General features: G+C 43.4%; 1 protein-coding gene across 1 annotated transcript in view; it reads left to right on the forward strand.

Moving 5' to 3' along the window:
- RALGAPA2 (Ral GTPase activating protein catalytic alpha subunit 2) overlaps positions 1–17473 on the forward strand; it is an 898249-nt gene that overhangs the window by 272159 nt on the left and 608617 nt on the right. Inside the window, 3 exon segments of the mRNA XM_030196220.1 lie at positions 1469–1662; positions 13814–13912; positions 14256–14411. Of these exon segments, the coding sequence (XP_030052080.1) occupies positions 1469–1662; positions 13814–13912; positions 14256–14411 (449 nt within the window).

Genomic DNA, 17473 nt, shown 5'->3' on the forward strand with positions numbered 1-17473 from the left:
ATGTAAGTTTCAATTTTTCTAGTATTGCTGCATGCTGAGTCTGACTTCTTGAGGTAACTTTCCAGTTCAGTATTTTGCCTTCATATCTGTTGTGTCATGTGTTTTTCATATGTGTTCAAGGTGCAGTATTCTGCTAGCGTGTAGTATTTGCAGCCCTTTTTGTTTTGTTTTTTTTCACGAGGTAGTGTATTGGTGTTTTAGAGCCTGGTGTAATTACAGTTCTGCCTTTCCACGCATAAGGTTGTAGCTCGTCCTGTCCTTGGAATTAGTGCTGTTATGGTTTGGTAAGGTTATGAGTATGTTTTTGCACAAATTTGTGTATAGTGTTTTGCAGTGGAGAGATTGTTTGTCCGCACCTCTGACTCCCCGGGGTTATGAGAATTGGAACTACTAATTGTAGTGGATTTGAACTGAATAATTTCTGGGGGGGGTTCATGATAGCATTGTGCTTATTATTTCGATTAGTTTTTCTGTACGAGTTTAGCTTCATTTGTCGTTATTTGAAATTTCATAAATAAAAAATTTTCTAAAAATTGAATAATCTTATCAATGGGGTGGAGCTGGGGTGGGGGGGGGCGGGGCTAGGATGGGGCCCCACCAAATTGGTCTGCACAGGGCCCCGCATTTGCTAAGACCGGCCCTGCCCCCTCTTGAACCCCCTCCCCCCCTCAACATAAGCTATATCTCCATTTCATGTCCCTATAGGCCCTCCAGGCCTATCTTAGCATTCATGATGGTATAGAGGTTTGCAATTACCTGATCTACCCCCATTTTTACTGCCATGCTGACTCCAATTGCAAAATGGCAACTGCAACCCCTAACAGGAGCCTCTCCTGCCCAGTTAAACCATTTTGAATATCAGGCCCTTAATATTTTCTTAAAACTGTCCTGAAGTAACTCTGCTGAAAGTGGGTACTTGTACTCTATGAAAGCATATTTTTTTGATTAGGGGGTGTTAACTCTTACCTTTCTGTAAGATAATAATATAGATAATAAACCCTTTGTTTGTCCTTTATGGCATAAAGATAAAAATAATCCTATATGACTTCCTTTATTTTCTGAGATGTATGTAGTAATGGATAACAGTTTAAAAATTACACAATTATCAAATGTTCTGTGTTTTTGAAAGCAAAAATTGTGGGGAATATTACATCCTTGCAATTTTTACTAGTTCTGAAAGAGACATTTTTAATTGTAGATATTCTCAGATTTTCCTGATCTACTTTAGTAATTCCCTTTTTTTTGATACATTCAAATTCCTTTGTATTAGTGTTGTGATGTCCACCAATTAGTAGATTGAGATGGTACAATTCAGTTGAGCCAATTTTAATTTGGAACCACAGTGTCCAAAGTTAAAATACAAATGATATACATTGTTTTGCACTTTGACAATTCTGTTGAAAGAGAATTAAAAATGAATTTCTAGCAACAATTATAAATAACCAAACTTAGTTCTCTGTATTTTCAGACAGCAGTGAATGCCTTGCGGATGATTGCAGTATAATTGCTGGAGGAAACCTCAGTGGATGGCATCCTGATTCTGCTTCTGTTCTGTGGAGAAGAATCTTAGGAATTCTTGGTGACATCAACAGCATCCAGTCTGCTAAAATCCATACAAAAGTTATTAGCTACCTCTATGAGCTGTGGTACAAACTAGCAAAGGTATTTGTTTTTATATATTTATGCTTCATTTCCTGTGGCATTCAGTTTAGACACAGGACAAAAAAATGTTAAAGCATGGTAGCCAATAAGCTATCTTAGCTTCCATTCCTTCAATTTCCTGTCTTTTCTCTCCTAGGCTACATGTTTGATCTCATTCTTCTTTCCCTTCTCGTCTAGTTCCCTGTCCACTAGTGCCCAAACCCTTCATTTCCTTCCCTTTTCTGTCTTCCCTTCACTATCTGAAAGGCCTTTATTGAAGCTGATTTCCCAATATACTGCTGCCTTTTCTTCCCCATAGACTTTTCTCCAAGCCTTGGCTAGACTTCTCTGCTTCTGGGTAGCATCTTTTGCAGCGCCTCATGTGGCAAGGGAACAGGTGGAGGCAATTTTTTCAGTGTGCCAACTGATGAAGGGGACAACTTTTCCAGTGGTTAGGCTAAGTGTGGAGGCAGATAGGCTTCTCTTTGGTCAGGCTGGGTGGGTAAGGAGGCAGTCTTCTGGAGGAGTGAATCAAGACAGAGAATGTGCTAAAAGCAGTTAGCTTAGTAGGGTTTAAAAAAGGTTTGGATAACTTCCTAAAAGAAAAGGCCGTAAGCCATTATTAAGATGGACTTGGGCAAATCCACTTCTTATTTCTAGGATAAGCTTCATAAAATATATTGTACTATTTTGGGATCTTGCCAGGTACTTGTAATCTGCATTGGCTACTGTTGGAAACAGGATGCTGGGCTTGATGGACCTTCGGTCTTTCTCAGTATGGCAGCGCTTATGTTCTTATGTACACCTTCATTAAAGGCAAGGTAAATCACCAGTCAAACAGCTGGGTAATGACATATTATGGGGCTGACTTAGAACATAGTTTGGAGCTTTCTAGGAAAGGTTTTGTGGGTTTTGGGCATTCACGATAGTTCCCATATTCCCACACTAATGCACCATGCCTCAGTTCATTATTTTTCACTGAGAACATACATTTTTGCATTGTTTCAGTATGTTGTTGTTTTCTTTTAGGATTAGAAGTGAGCTTTGATACCTATTTTTTTTTTTTTTTACATAATGCTCAAGGTATGACGATACTAGACTCTAGGTTGCCATTGCAACTTGGGTCATGTGCCAAGAACTATAGAGACATAGGCAACAGTGCCTTGACCTGCATGGATGACATGTCAGCAACCCACATGGGCAAATGAAGTATCAACAGTCTGGTGTGGGTAAAGTGATGGCAATGTCATCAGGCCAGTTCCAGCTAAAGAGGAATCCTCAAATACATGTGTTTGGCTTGATCTATGGGAAGTGGAGAAGAGGCTGTGAATGTTAGTGCTTAACTAAAGCAGAGTTAACCAGGCATATAGGGAGCAGTGTCTGGCAACATCACAAATAATTCAAAGAAACATGGAGCCAAGCAATTTGCAATATCCAGGATGACGCGAAAAATAGCAAAGCAGATGAGAATCATTGGTGAATCAGTTTTTTCAACACAACATATAGAGGGGCATTTTTGATATGATGTCTAAATCCAGTTTTGGATGTTTTACGAAAAACGTCCAAAAATTCAGTGTCAAACATGGCCATTTAAAAATCAGAAAAATGTCCAACTTTTTGTTTTGGAAATGGCCATTTGCTAAATGTTTTTGTGCTCAGTGCGTTTATTTTTCAGGACCATTTTAGAAAAAAAAAAGGCCAATGGAAAAACGCATAAAAAAAGCCATTGGGATGTGTGGGGGCCAGCATTCTTAATAGACTGGCCGCACAGACATCCCAGCAGAGCAGTAGGGCACTGCAGTGGACTTCACATAAAAGGTCCCAGGTACACATCTCACCGTTACTCCCTTAAATAGTATGGGTGAGCCCTCCTAAACTCATCAAAAACCTACTGTACCTTAGGTGTCACCTGTATGTAGGAACAGTAGGTTTTTGGTGGGTTTTGGAGGGCTCACACTTTCCACCACTAGTGTACCTGTTAGGGTGGAGATATGGGCCTGGAACCCCTTCTCTACTGTGCATTGCACTGACCACTAAGCTACTCCAGGGACCTGCTTGCTGCTGTAATAGGACTAGCCATAACACCTGAAGCTGTTTTAGAGGCTGGTATGTACTGTTTCTTTCACATCTGTGGGGGTGGAAGGTGGTCAGTGACCACTGGGGAAGTAATGAGAGGTCATGCCTTAAACCCTCCTGTGGTCTTCTTTTCATTTAGGAAACCTTTTTATAACTTAGTCTTGATTGAAACAGGTCTAGACATTTTTGCTATGTTCTATTATGGCAGAAAAAGGTCCAGTTTTTGGGAGCGCCCAAATCCCACCTCCAACACTACCCCTTGCGAATTGGACACACTGCAGAGAAAAATGTCTGAAGTCTGAGTTTTGAAAATTGCAATTACAGTGCACTCCATTTAAGTGCACGTCGGATAAGCGCATGCTCTGTTTAACTGCATGCCATACTTCGGTCCCGTTTTTGGTGCCATCAATTTCTATGGGGACAAACTTCAGTTTAGCACACCACTGATAAGTGCAAGATTCGCTTACATGCATGGTTTAAGACCGCTCCTCTGCAGGGAAGACTCTGCATAAGCGCACGGAATATAGAAGCCGATTGGCGCGTGACAACCAACAAGATTTCAAATTTACCTCCCCTTTAGCTGCCATAGGCAGAATAAGTGAAAGAATGTTGTTAGAGTGTACACTGGGGTCATCGTCGGAACTGTAAGACTTTAACACTGGCTGAACGAATAGAAGTTCTTAAAAAATTAGAAAACAAACAAAGTGAAGCATCTATTGCTAAAGAATATGTTGTCAATCCCAGTCAAATTTCATATGTCTTGAAGCAGAAAGACCAGCTTCTGGAAGACTGGCAAAACAATACAAATCCACAACGGAAACTAAAACGGGCGGAAAAAGTTGAGGAGGTAGAAGATGCTTTTCTTCGGTGGTTTTCTCGAGTCAGGAGCAGACAGTTTCCTGTCAGTGCTCCACTGCTTATGGAGAAAGCTAACCAGTTAGCTGAAAGTCTTGGATCTTCCGGGCTGCCAGACTTGCTTTTCTTGTTTGAGCCTGAACAGCTGCCTTGTGATTCCTGCAGCTAAACTTCAGCTGCTGATGGGCTTTATTAACCACCTGGAAACTTCTGTGTTTGCCTTTGCATCGTCTAAGGTCCCTGGTTTGTTGGTGCTTTGTTGCACTTCTGCCTAGTCTAGTTTCTTGTTTGAGGTTCTTGTCTGGTTCTAGTTAGTCTGTGTGTAGTTTAGCTTAGGTTTGTTGCTTATTTCTTAGTCTTGTTTCTGGTCTGTATTCCTGGTCTAGTTTCTGTTTGTCTGTGTCTCTCTCTTAGTGGCTGCTTGGCAGCTTTCAGTCCTGACTGTTGTCTGTCAGTGTTTTTCAGTGGCTGCTTGGCAGCTTTCAGTTCCTGTCCTTTAGCTTGTCCATTTCCTGCCTTGTGTAGTATTGTGTGTCTGCCCAGTTTCCTGCCTTGCTGCTCATGTATATTCCTTTCCCCTCTGACACTTAGTCCCTGTTCAGCCTAGTTGGTATCCAATTCCTGCCCTGTCCGGTAAGTCCTGCCAGCCGCCTGCACCCAGAGGCTCAACTCCTGGGGAAGGGCGGTCAAGTGCAGGTGAAGTCTAGCTGTTTCTGTCAGAGTTCTGCCTTGTCTCTGGTGTAGGGTGGTTTTGCCTGCCACTGCTGCTCCTCGGCAGTGGTCTAAGGGCTCACAAACCTAGTTTCTGCCTTGAAAACCTAACAACAACGGGGGGGGGGGGGGGGGGGGGGGAGGAAAAGATGTTGGATCACAGGGGAGGGAAGAAAGAAAGAGAAGTGATGGACCCAGAAGGGGTGAAGAGGTGGGAGGGAAAAAAGAGAAATGATGGTCCTGAGGGTGGGGGGATATGAGTAAAGGCTAAGAGGTTAGAGCTCTTCAGCTTGGAGAAGAGACATCTAAGGGAGATATGATTGAGATCTATAAAATCCTGAATGAAGTGGAACAGGTAAACCTGAATCAATTGTTTAATCTTTCAAAAAGTACAAAATCTAGGGAACTATGAAGTTACATAATGGCACTTTTCTAACAAATAGGAGATCATGTTTTCACACTTACCAGACCTCTTTGCTGGAGCAAGTGATAAAAGCAGTTAAGAGGATGTGTCCATGAACTCTTAAGGCAGACCTGGGGAAAGCTGTTGCTTATCCTTGGGATTAAATAGTAAGAACATAAGAACAGCCATACTGGGTCAGACCAGTGGTCCATCTAGTCCAGTATCCTGTTTTCCAACAGTAACCAAACCACTTTTCATTTCTCTGCCACTTCTGGAGTTAGGCTTATTAAGGTAATAGGAGAATTAGAGTACACTGCATAAGCATTGGGATGCAGGAGCATCCATTTATGCCCAAAACTAAGTTTTTCCTAGAAAGCTCTGGAAATGTGTTGATGCATTCAGATAACATCACCCATGATTTCCTTGTCTTTAGAGAACATCTGTTACAGGTAATCAAAGTTATTTTTCAAGATCATTGGTTATACATTTAACAGTGGATATATGCATTCCAAAAATAGTAGAATTAATTTTTGTAATATACTTCTTGTATTGCTAAGATGGTGGTTGACTCAAGTTTTAGTAGAGATGTTAATTTAGTAGTAGTAGTAGTAGTAGTAATAATACAGAATAACAACTTATATACCAGCCAACCCATGAGTTCTTAAAGGTGTATAAAAGATATTTAAAAAATTACAGTAAACAGATTAGAAAGGACTAGGAAATACAAAACAATAAAAGCAATTGTAAAATTCAACATTAAACATTTCTGAAATATAAAAGTCAAGTAATTTCTAAGAAACATAACATCAGGGTCCGTGGGATATTTTTGACTGTATTTTCTCATGTACTGCAATCTGTTATGATTGTGGTCATAACCCCTCTCAAACTTACCTTTTTCCTGGTGGTCAGCTTAGCTGGCTTCTGTTTCGTTTGTCTGTCCTGTCTGAGCTGGCTCTCTCTCTCTGTGCTGGCAGCTTCCAGCAGCATGACTCTAATTGTCTCACTTTACTGCAGCTGTGGGTGTTGCCTGAGTTGCTCTACCTCTCTTTGGGTGTACTGGCTTCAAGTGCTTCACGGTGCTGCATTGGTGTGGGTTGGGCCTCTATGGGTTTCAGTGTGCTCTCTGGGTCACTGTGCTGTTGCCTGGGTCTAGGGAGTGTGACATCATCAGGGAGGGCCTTGATAAGGAAGTGGTGTTGTTTCCTTCAGAGCCTTTGCAACGGTGGTGTTTGCTTTAGTTAGGGTGGTGCAGTGTGCACTTCTGACTCTGTGTCTAGTTTCCCTGCTTGCTTTTGTTAAGGTCCAGGTTAGTGTTAGTGCAGTGTGCACTGGTGTCTGTGTGTTTAGCTTTCCTGCTTTTCCCTTGTGGTTCCCCTGCTTTTCCCTGTTGGTTTTGGAAGCACCTTGTTAGTTTTGTGTCTAGCTTGCTAGGGTAGTGCTTAGGAAGCACCTTGTTAGTTTTGTATCTAGCTTGCTAGAGTAGTGCTTAGGAAGCACCTTGATAGTTTGTGTCTAGCTTACTAGAGTAGTGCTTAGGAAGCACCTTGTTAGTTTTGTATCTAGCTTGCTAGAGTAGTGCTTAGGATGCACCTTGTTAGTTTTGTGTCTAGCTTGCTAGGGTAGTGCTTAGGAAGCACCTTGTTAGTTTTGTGTCTAGCTTGCTAGAGTAGTGCTTAGGAAGCTTGTTAGTTTTGTGTTTAGCTTGTTAGTATAGGGCTTAGGAAGTCCTTTTGTTAGTGTAGGCCTAGGAGTGCCCTGGTTAGTCCAGTTCCTTGGAGCACTGCTGTCTCTTCTGTTTCCAGTCCTGGTCCTTGTGTCATCCGGTATCCGGTAAGTCCTGCCGGCCACTCGAACCCAAGGGCTCAACCCTTGGGGGGGGGGGGGGGGGGTAGTGGCCAAGTGCAGGTGAAGCTGTACGGACCAGTCCAGTGTGTGTTCCAGTCTGGTGCGCTCCAGTCCAGTGTGTTCCGGTCCGGTGTGTGTCCAGTCTGGTGCGCTTCAGTCCAGTGTGTTCCGGTCCGGTGTGTGTTCCAGTCCTGTGTCCTCTAGTCTGGGGGATTGCAGTCCCGTGTTCCAGTCCTGTGTCCTCCAGTCTGGGGGATTCCAGTCCGTGTGTTCCGGCTTGCTGGGCGGTGCCTGCAGTCCCTACTGGTGTGTTTGCCCAGCGTTGATTGGTGGGTTTTGCCTGCTGCTGTCGCTCCTCGTCAGCAGCCCAAGGGCTCACGTTTGCTCCAGACCCCAGCCCCGCGGGCTCTGAACCTGAGAACCTGACACAATCGCTTCGAAGTTCTTGGAGAAAAGACGGCTGAGGGAAGATATTGGAGAGTAAACAGTATGTCTGAGACAAAAAAAAAATTGTATTGCTTAATTCTGATTGTACTAGAACCACCATAGATTGTTAAATGTTGGCTAGAATATTGTTGTTACACTCTTATTTGTTTGGCCATGGGGGAGTGGGGAGAGCGCTTCAACTTCCTTAATGGATACCTCTCTGGTATTTTGGGAGAGGATCTCAATGTTGGGGTTGTGGGTGGGGGGAAAGGGAGGGAGGGAGGGGAAGGGGGATGTCCAGAGTCTTGAAAGAGCATCAGGCCAAGCTAATGTCCTAAAAGGTGACAGACCTGACAGTGGAGGGATGCCCCTGGTGGTAATGGGGATTTCAATTTATCTTTCTTTCTGTCTCAGATTAAATGCAAATGTCTGACATAACACTGGGTCTGTTTAATGTTCGGGGCCTTAATGCATCTATGAAGTGGTAGTTGTTATTTAAAGAGCTGACGCGCTTGAAAATAGACATCGCGTTTATACAAGAAACACACTTAAAGTCCGCCCATGAGCACTGTTGCAGGCATCGTAAATACCCACATCAATACTTTGCCTCTAACAGGTATGGAACTAAAACTAGAGGAGTTCTTATTATCTTTAATGAATCCCGTCCTTGGGTAGTAAATAAAGTTATTAGAGATCCAGAGGGGCGATATCTGTTATTAGTCATCTCTTTAGGTGGTCAGCAATTTACTCTTTTAAATGTATATGGACCCAATTCTGATCACAGAGTTTTTTTTCCAGGCTAGACCAGGTGCTACTAAAGCATAAAGTCGGTTTCTTTTTAATGGGGGGATACTTTAATTTAACTCTTAACCCTTATCTAGATAACTCTGCTAAGAAGGTAGTTTATGCACAGAGTGACCGTGAGCTTTCTCGGGCATTTCTGGCACGCTGGCAGCTATCAGATTTCTGGCGGCAGGCAAATCCAGCAGCTTGAGAATATACTTGCTTTTCACAAGTGCATCAATCATTTTCACGTATTAACCTTTGGTGGGAGATGTGGCTCTTGCTCATGTGATTCTGGAACGTCAGATAGCTGGCTGTACTTGTTCAGATCACAGCCCTGTAATTCTTAAACTGAATCTCCCGTCAATAGAGAGAGTCAGATCTGAGTGGCATCTTGATGACTGTATTTTATCAGATCTGTCGTATGAGTTTCAAATAGAGAACCATATTAAAGAATACATACAGTTTAATGATACTGGGGAGGTTTCGTTGGAAGTGTTATGGGATGGGTTGAAGGCAGTATTGCTTGGCCATCTTTTAGCTCTGAGAGGCCATATATGTAGAGAACGTTGGAAATCGGAAGATATTTTGCGGAAACAGCTAATAGCAGTTGAGAGGTTGTTCCAACAACACACCCCACAACATTCATTGGTGCTACTAGATAGATTGAATAAGGTGCACCACGAGCTGCATGAACTTCAGTTAGCGGACATTGCAGAGCAACTACAACAGGTACGCCAGAGCCATTTTGAATTTGGTAACAAGTCTAGTAAATTATTGGCTCACAAACTTAAAAAAACGGCTTTGCGCAATCATGTTTCTAGCCTTAGGAACGCTGAGGGTATAATAACTTCAGAGGAAGGGCAGTTGCAAAGCTTATTCCAACAATTCTATGAAAAACTCTATTCCTCTGATATAGATCCTTTAGATGAAGATGTTACTGGGTTCTTGAATCGAGTCACGCTACTGGTATTATCAGTTAGTGCTCAGCATCAGCTATCCCGACCCATGAGATCCTCCAGGCAATCCACACTCTGTCTCCGGGCAAAGCCCCGGGGCCGGATGGCTTCTCAAATAAGTTTTATAAGATCTTTGCTAAGCTTTTGAGCCCACTATTATTGCGCCTATTTAATTCCTTCAGTGAGGGTCATCCGATTCCTAAAACATGGAATAGAGCCACTATCTCAGTGATCCTGAAGCCGGTCAAAGACCCATTGAATTGTGAGTCATATCGTCCTATTTCATTGTTGGGAGTTGATTATAAGATCTTCACCAAGATACTGGCTACCAGGTTGCAGCGCTATCTTCCTTCTTTGATTCATGAGGACCAGGCAGGATTTATTAGCGAGCGCCAAGCTTTTGATAATATGAGGCGGGTGCTCCATCTTATTGGCTATGCTAAATCAGCTGATGTTCCCCTAGGTCTGCTCTCCCTAGATGCTGAAAAAGCTTTCGACAGAGTGCATTGGCCTTATATGTTCGCGGTGCTAGATAAAGTGGGTATTGGGGGTCACTATCTTTCTTGGCTACATCTTCTTTACGAGTCTCTTTGTGCTTCAGTAAGGGTTAATGGGCAGAGTTTGGATGTATTTTTGTTGGCCAGAGGCACTAGACAAGGCTGTGCTTTGTCACCTTTGCTCTTTGCTTTAGTGGTAGAGCCCTTGGCTGCTATATTAGAAAACATCCAGATATTAGAGGAGTTACGGTTGGGGGGTTGGAAACCCAAGCCTTACTATTTGCTGATGATATCTTGTTAACTTTGACTAGCCCAGAAGTTTCTTTTCCCGCATTGTCGACTCTGTTACTCCAATTCGAACAATTGTCTGGGTTTAGAATTAATCTGGAAAAATCGGAAGCTTTGAGTGTTAATCTCCCTGGAGATCTGGTAGAAGAGCTGAAACTAAAATATCCTTTTCGCTGGGCCGCCCATTCTATTAAATAACTCGGAGTATATTTGATGCCAATATCTTCTGATCTATATGATGCCAACTTTCCGGGAAAGCTGCGGGAGCTTTTTTCTGAATTAGGTGGGAGGGTTTAATGTTGTCTTGGATGGGTCGCGTCAGTGCGGTTAAGATGATATTACTTCCCAAATTAATTTATGTGTTTATGGCTCTCCCTATTTCTTTGCCGGACCAGTGTTTCTGGGGCTTGCGATGTAGGATCTTCTCCTATAAATGGAAAAAAAGACCTCCTCGATTGCGGGCGGAGGTGATGTTCCAGAGGCGTGAGCAAGGGGGGATGGGTTTTCCTTCTTTTATAGCCTATTATCAGGCATCACAGCTTCGCATTTTAGCTGAGTGACTCCATGGCTCGAATAAGATTTGGCAGTCCCTTGAACAATCTTGACTGGCCCCATATCCATTGAGAGCCATCCCGTGGTTACCAGATCAGCTCTTGAATAGGTTAGCTCGTCGGGCCCCTCCTTCGTTGGCCTCTGTTGATGTGGATTGAGGTCAGGAGAAAGTACTTCTCTGGGCGCAAGTATTTTTTGCATATGTACATTCGCTTTGCTGAGAAGTTTAGCCTGGGGGTGTAGATCCTTGCTTCCGGGTTTGGGAGGGGCAGGGTCTATTTACTTTGGGACAGCTGTGGGAGGAAGGAGAGTTTGTAGCCCTTCAGGACCTGCAAGAGGAGTTTGGACTTCCAGCTTCTCATGTGTTTCAATATCAACAGGTGCGAGATTATATTCTTTGACGAGCTAAGGGGGAGTTGACTTTAACCCAGTCGCCCTTGGAAAGGGCAATGGTGCGTGGAGCCAGTAAGGGGTGTGTCTCTCGACCATATAAGGCCCTGTTAACCTTGCATAATCCGGTTACATATTATTTGTCAAAATGGGAAACTGCATTGGGGACATCTTTTGAATATGGGCAATGGGGAACGTATCTTTAAATCTTTACTTAAAGTGTCGATATCTAGTGGTCTGATGGAAAATGGTCATAAAATTTTGTATTGCTGGTACTATACACCTAAGCTTTTTTCCAGACTGTATTCTACAAGCTCAGCCCAGTGCTGGCGTAATTGTGGGTTGGAGGGGGACATGTTTTATATTTGGTGGTTGTGCCCACAGGCTCAAGAGTTCTGGACTGTGATATTAAAATTTGTGTTTTCTTTGACGAAGATTCAGTATCCTTTGAAAATGGAACGTTGTCTTCTGCACGTCAGATCACAAAGGGTGAAGTCTATTGCGCACCAGTTGGTGGCTTATGTGTTTGTGGCCAGCAAACTGACTATTGCTGCGGCTTGGAAACAATCATCTATACCAGGCCTCAGACGGGTCTTGCACAAGCTGGACTATATCAACTTGATGTGTAAACTAACAGCTCTGCGATCTGGTAACTTAGTACCATATCATCGCATTTGGGACACGTATATACAATGGTCTGCTGGATCTGGACCCTTTTTACTGTTAAGTAGTTGAAATACTAGGAGAAAATGCTTGACTCTGGGGGGGGTGGGGATGTTAGAAGTGATACTTATGGATCGGTCACATTGTTTGTTGTTCAATATACTTTGAGATATTATTCATTTGGCTATGTTGATGTGCTATTATGTAAAAATTTAAAAAAAAAAGTGTAATCACAGGATTGCAGTCCAAGTGACTCAACAGCTAACAAAGGCAAATGCCATACTATATTTGAAAAGAAAAATACAACAATTTAAACTTTATATGTTTTAAAATTGTTAGCCAATGCAAAGATTAAAAGAGCAGAAATACACTATCAATTTCAGAGTTGTCCACAATAACCTTAGCACGATTTTCAATCAACTGGAGCTTTGATATTTTTTGTGCAGAGGACAACCCAAAATGTAATTATTGTTAGACTGAGTTGATAGTCCAGAAGTCAAACATTTGTTTTGGTCCCATTTGAGTTTTAGAAAGTTTCTTCTGAATTGACCCAAGGGCTTTCGTTCTAAAAGAAGAAATTCTAAATTAATATTTCTAAATAGCAGGAGGAAGGGAAATCCATGAAATGTCAGAAAGGAAGAAAAAGGAGTAGAAATAAAAGTGAGGGAGTTAAAAAGGAAAAAAAAAAGGTGGAAAGACAATAGAAGGAATTGAAAGATAGGGGTGATGATTAGGGCAAGAGTTGCAGGAGAGAAATAATACATTTAGGAATAAAGGGATAGTGGTCTATATTCATTCATTGGTAGAATGAGATTGTGGATATTATGGAGGCCATTTTAGAAGTATCTAGATGTATAAATGGCACCATTCACACAACTACATTGCATAGCAATTTTAGAAAGCCACTATGTGCATGTGTAGAAACCCGTGGACAAAGATATGAAGTGGGAGTAGCAGGGCATGGTTTGGATGTGCCTAGAAGCCTAATAATTAGGCATGTACTTCCCATTTTATAATGGGAAACCACGTCATCACTGCAGTTAAGTATTTGATGTAGTTTCTGAATTCTTACCCTCTATCATTGTGAATGGAGACAGGGGAATATTATCTTCAGATTAAGCCTAATTTAGATTTTAAGCTGGGAAGTTTGGATATGTTGAATGAAGTATATGACTATCTTGAACAGGTAGGAGAACACAATTGCTCAATTGGTGTATATGTCAGAACACATTAATTGTGTATAGAGGAAAGGCCTCAAGAAACCCCCGGCTATGTATTTCTATAGCTCGCGGAGGCTGGGCTGTTTCATCATTGGCCTGAACCTCTGAACAGTATTGTATTGTGCAGAGGTTCGGGCCAATGATGAAACAGCCCAGCCTCCGCGAGCTATAGAAATACATAGCCGGGGGTTTCTTGAGGCCTTTCCTCTATACACAATGTGTTCTGACATATACGCCAATTGAGCAGTTGTGTTCTCCTAACTGTTCTAGATAGTTTGATACAATATATAAGGAGACGACCTTCATTTGTATGATTAGTTGAATGAAGTATATGTACTTTGGCTAAACAAAGGTTTTCTTCAGTAGTCCAGTTTGGGTTGTTTACCTCACTGATCATTTTAAACTTTGTATTCAGTATCTGGGTTCTTTATGTTTGTGCATCATACTGCTTCTTTAAAATATAAAATAATATATTTGCATTGATAGTATTTCTTTTCCAATCAGGCAAGAGATAATTTATCTATAAGTTTGGATAACCAGTCATCACCGTCCCCTCCTGTTCTGATTCCACCTTTGCGCATGTTTGCATCATGGTTGTTTAAGGTAAGTAGAATTTGCGTTCTGCAATAGTAGTATATTTTTCTAAGTGTCCTTTATTTGTTGTATAAATAGATTTGATGCTGCTAGATCACTAATGCTTTTCTAAACAACTTTTTTATTTGACATTTTGTTTAAATAGTAATTTAAGCACAATCACCCTCGTGGGGGACTAGTTTTTACAAGACTGTCAGCATTCAGAATATGGATATTTTTCAATGTTGAATATATATAATGTACAATGTGCTGAAAAGAACCACAATTTTTAGTTTGTTGTGGATAAACCTTTAAAATCCACAGTGTATATACAGTCATGGCAAGGAGCTATTCTGTGTTTTTTTTTTTTCAGGCAACAGCATTGTCCAATGAATATAAGGAAGGTAAATTGCAGGCTTACAGGCTGATCTGTGGTATGATGAGCAGACGTCAGGATGTCCTGCCAAATTCGGATTTCTTGGTGCATTTTTATGTTGTGATGCATAATGGCCTGAATAATGATGATCAGGTACATTTTTTTCAGCAGTTTAATCCTGCCTTCTCAGCATGTTTGCCTTTTCCAAAGTTTTAAAATAAGAATATAAGAGAGAATTGGCAGCCAGCTGTGCTTTATGTGCCAGATATTGCAGGGTTTTATTCTTGGATATTCAGTTTTGGGCCATACCTGGATACCGGTGCTGAATATCCAGTATACAGTGTCCACCAGCAATTATCCAGGTACTGGTGATATTCGTTCTGGTATCTGGTTAACTACCCTATATATGTAGAATAACTATTTTGCTGTCCTAAATTTATTTTGATAGTTACCTGGTTAGCAGATTGTTTGTATTAATGTAGCTAAGGAAAATATTGAAAAGAGGGGGAACCAAAAGTGAGCCTTGAGGGATACCACAACTAAGAGAATTGGAGGGAGGAAGTTCTGAAACAAAGGCTAAACCATTAAAATTTGTTTGTGGGATAGGAGGCAACCATTTCAAAACCTGACCTCAAAACTAGTAGCCATCAGATGTTCTAAAAATAAGGTAATAGATAATGATGTCAAAGGCTGAAGAAAGGTCTGAAAAGTAAGAATGAATGTTAACCTGCCATCCAAAGCACTCCTAATATGACTAAGCAATGAGACTGAAATACTTCTTTGTTGAAACTCTGCCTTGGGTGTAATGCATTAGTGTTCTGCAAGAAAAGAGGAAAGTTGGGAAATAACCTCTTTTTCTACCACCTTGGAAATAAATGGAAGATTAAAAATTGGTCTATAATTGCTGTTACGTCCCTCACCTGTTCGACGCTCCTCCCGGCTAAGTCATTCCTCAGCTTCGTTCAAGAGGGACAAGGTTCAGTCTTAGGAGGGTCAGTTTCAGTTTCCTATGTCTGGCAGCTGTCATCCGGGTTGGATCAAGGACAGCAGCCATCTTGGCTAGCTCAGGAAGGGGCAGCCATCTTGGAGTAACGAGGTCAGGAAGGAAGCCCATATTTGGACAAAGGCACCTCTGCTGATGGGGGCAGCCATCTTGAATCAGCTGCACTTACTTGAGCCTAATTCCTCTACTACTTAAAGCCCTGCCTTCAGTCCTTCATTGCTTCGGCCTCATTTGTTCTGAGGAGTTGCTGTCGGAGTGCTGTTCACCGACTTCCTTCTGTTCCTGATTTCCTGTGTACCGGACCTTGGCTAGTCTTCTCGGATTACGCTTGTTTGCTGCCTGCCTTGACCCTGGACTGAATTGACTATTTTTTGCCTGTGGGAGTTCTGGTTCTGGACTGTGTCTGTTTCTTGCTATTCTGGTCAGTGGCTGTGCAACCCCGCCGGTTCCAGAAGTCCTGGTGGCTACCTGCAGCTGGGAGCCTCGGTCACTTATGATCCTTTGGGGCAATCCATGGAGCCTGAAGATGTGGGTGATGAAACTGGAGGCAAGACTGGCAGCTGTGGGTAAGGTCTTCATAGGCACAAAGTGGGCCATCTTGGAAAACCGGTCGATCACCACCCAAATGACAGTGTTACCCTGGGAGGCTGGCAGATCAGTGATGAAATCCATGGACAGGTCCTCCCAGGGTTGCTGCGGTACTGGCATGGGCTGCATCAAACCCCACTGCTTCTGATGAGAGCTCTTAGTTCAGGCGCACACTGGACAGGTGGACACGTACTGCAGCACATCCTGCGCCATCTGGGGCCACCAGTACGCTCAGGAGATCAGATGGGGAGAGTCTTGTGGAACCTGAAGTGTCCGGCGAATTCAGAAGCTTTCCCCAGCGTAGCACCCTCCTTCGAAGACTCACGGGTACTGCCTTCTGGCACGCGGCACTAGCCCCGGGTATAGTAGGAATGCAGGCTGGGTTCAGCATGGGATAGGGCTCCTCCTGGTCCCCGGGAGCCTCAAAACTGCGGGACAGGGCATCCGCCTGGACGTTCTTCTCCCCCAGCCTAAAAATCAGGCAGAAGTCGAATCTAGCAAAAAACAGAGACCACCGGGCCTGGCGTGGATTCAATCTGGTGGCATTTTGGAGGTAGAGTAAGTTCTTATGGTCAGTGATCACCGTCACCGGATGTGCTGCTCCCTCCAGCAAGTAGTGCCATTCCTCAAACGCTAACTTAAGCGCCAGAAGCTCCCGATCCCCAACCGTATAGTTCCGCTCCGCTGGGGTAAACTTGCGGGAAAAGAAGAAGCAGGGATGCTTCTTCCCGGCAGCAGATGTCTGGGAGAGCACGGCCCCTACCCCCAAGGCTGAGGCATCTACTTCCACCACGAAAGGCTGGGTAGGATCCGGACTGCGGAGAACCGGTGCGGAAAGAAACGCCTTCTTCAGGGTGGAAAATGCAGCAACCGCCTCTGGTGTCCAGTTCTTAACATCCGCACCCTTCCGCGTGAGGGCCGTTAAAGGAGCCGTGATAAGGGAGTAGTCTTTGATAAACTGCCGGTAGTAGTTGGCGAATCCCAGGAACCTCTGCAAGGCCCGCAGACTCTGGGGAGCCGGCCAGTCACGGATTGCAGCCAGTTTCCCAGGGTCCATTTACAATCCGATGGCAGAGACAATATATCCCAGGAAAGGCAGACTCTTCTTGTGGAAAGAACACTTCTCCAGCTTGGCATACAGCCGGTGCTCCCGAAGGCGCTGGAGCACCGTGCGGACATGGTCAACATGCTGTGACAGCGAGGTGGAGAAGATCAGAATGTCATCCAGGTACACGATCACGGAGGTGTAGAGCAGATCCTGGAAAATGATGTTGACAAAATTCTGAAACATCGCGGGAGCATTACATAGGCCAAACGGCATCACCCGGTACTCAAAGTGACCCTAATGAGTGTTAAACGCCATCTTCCACTCATCCCCCTTCCGGATCCGCACCAGGTTGTAGGCCCCGCGCAGATCTAGCTTGGTGAAAATCCGGGCTCCTTGGAGGCGATCAAACAGCTCCGGAATGAGAGGAAATGGGTACCGATTTTTTACCGTGATCTTGTTCAGGCCCCGATAGTCGATGCAGGGGCAAAGTGACCCGTCCTCCTTCGACACGAAGAAGAACCCGGCCCCTGCAGGTGAAGTAGAGGCCCGGATAAAGCCCTTGAGGAGATTCTCTCA

This window comes from Microcaecilia unicolor, chromosome 3 (genome assembly GCF_901765095.1).
Source record: "Microcaecilia unicolor chromosome 3, aMicUni1.1, whole genome shotgun sequence".
Classification (NCBI taxonomy): Eukaryota; Metazoa; Chordata; class Amphibia; order Gymnophiona; family Siphonopidae; genus Microcaecilia; species Microcaecilia unicolor.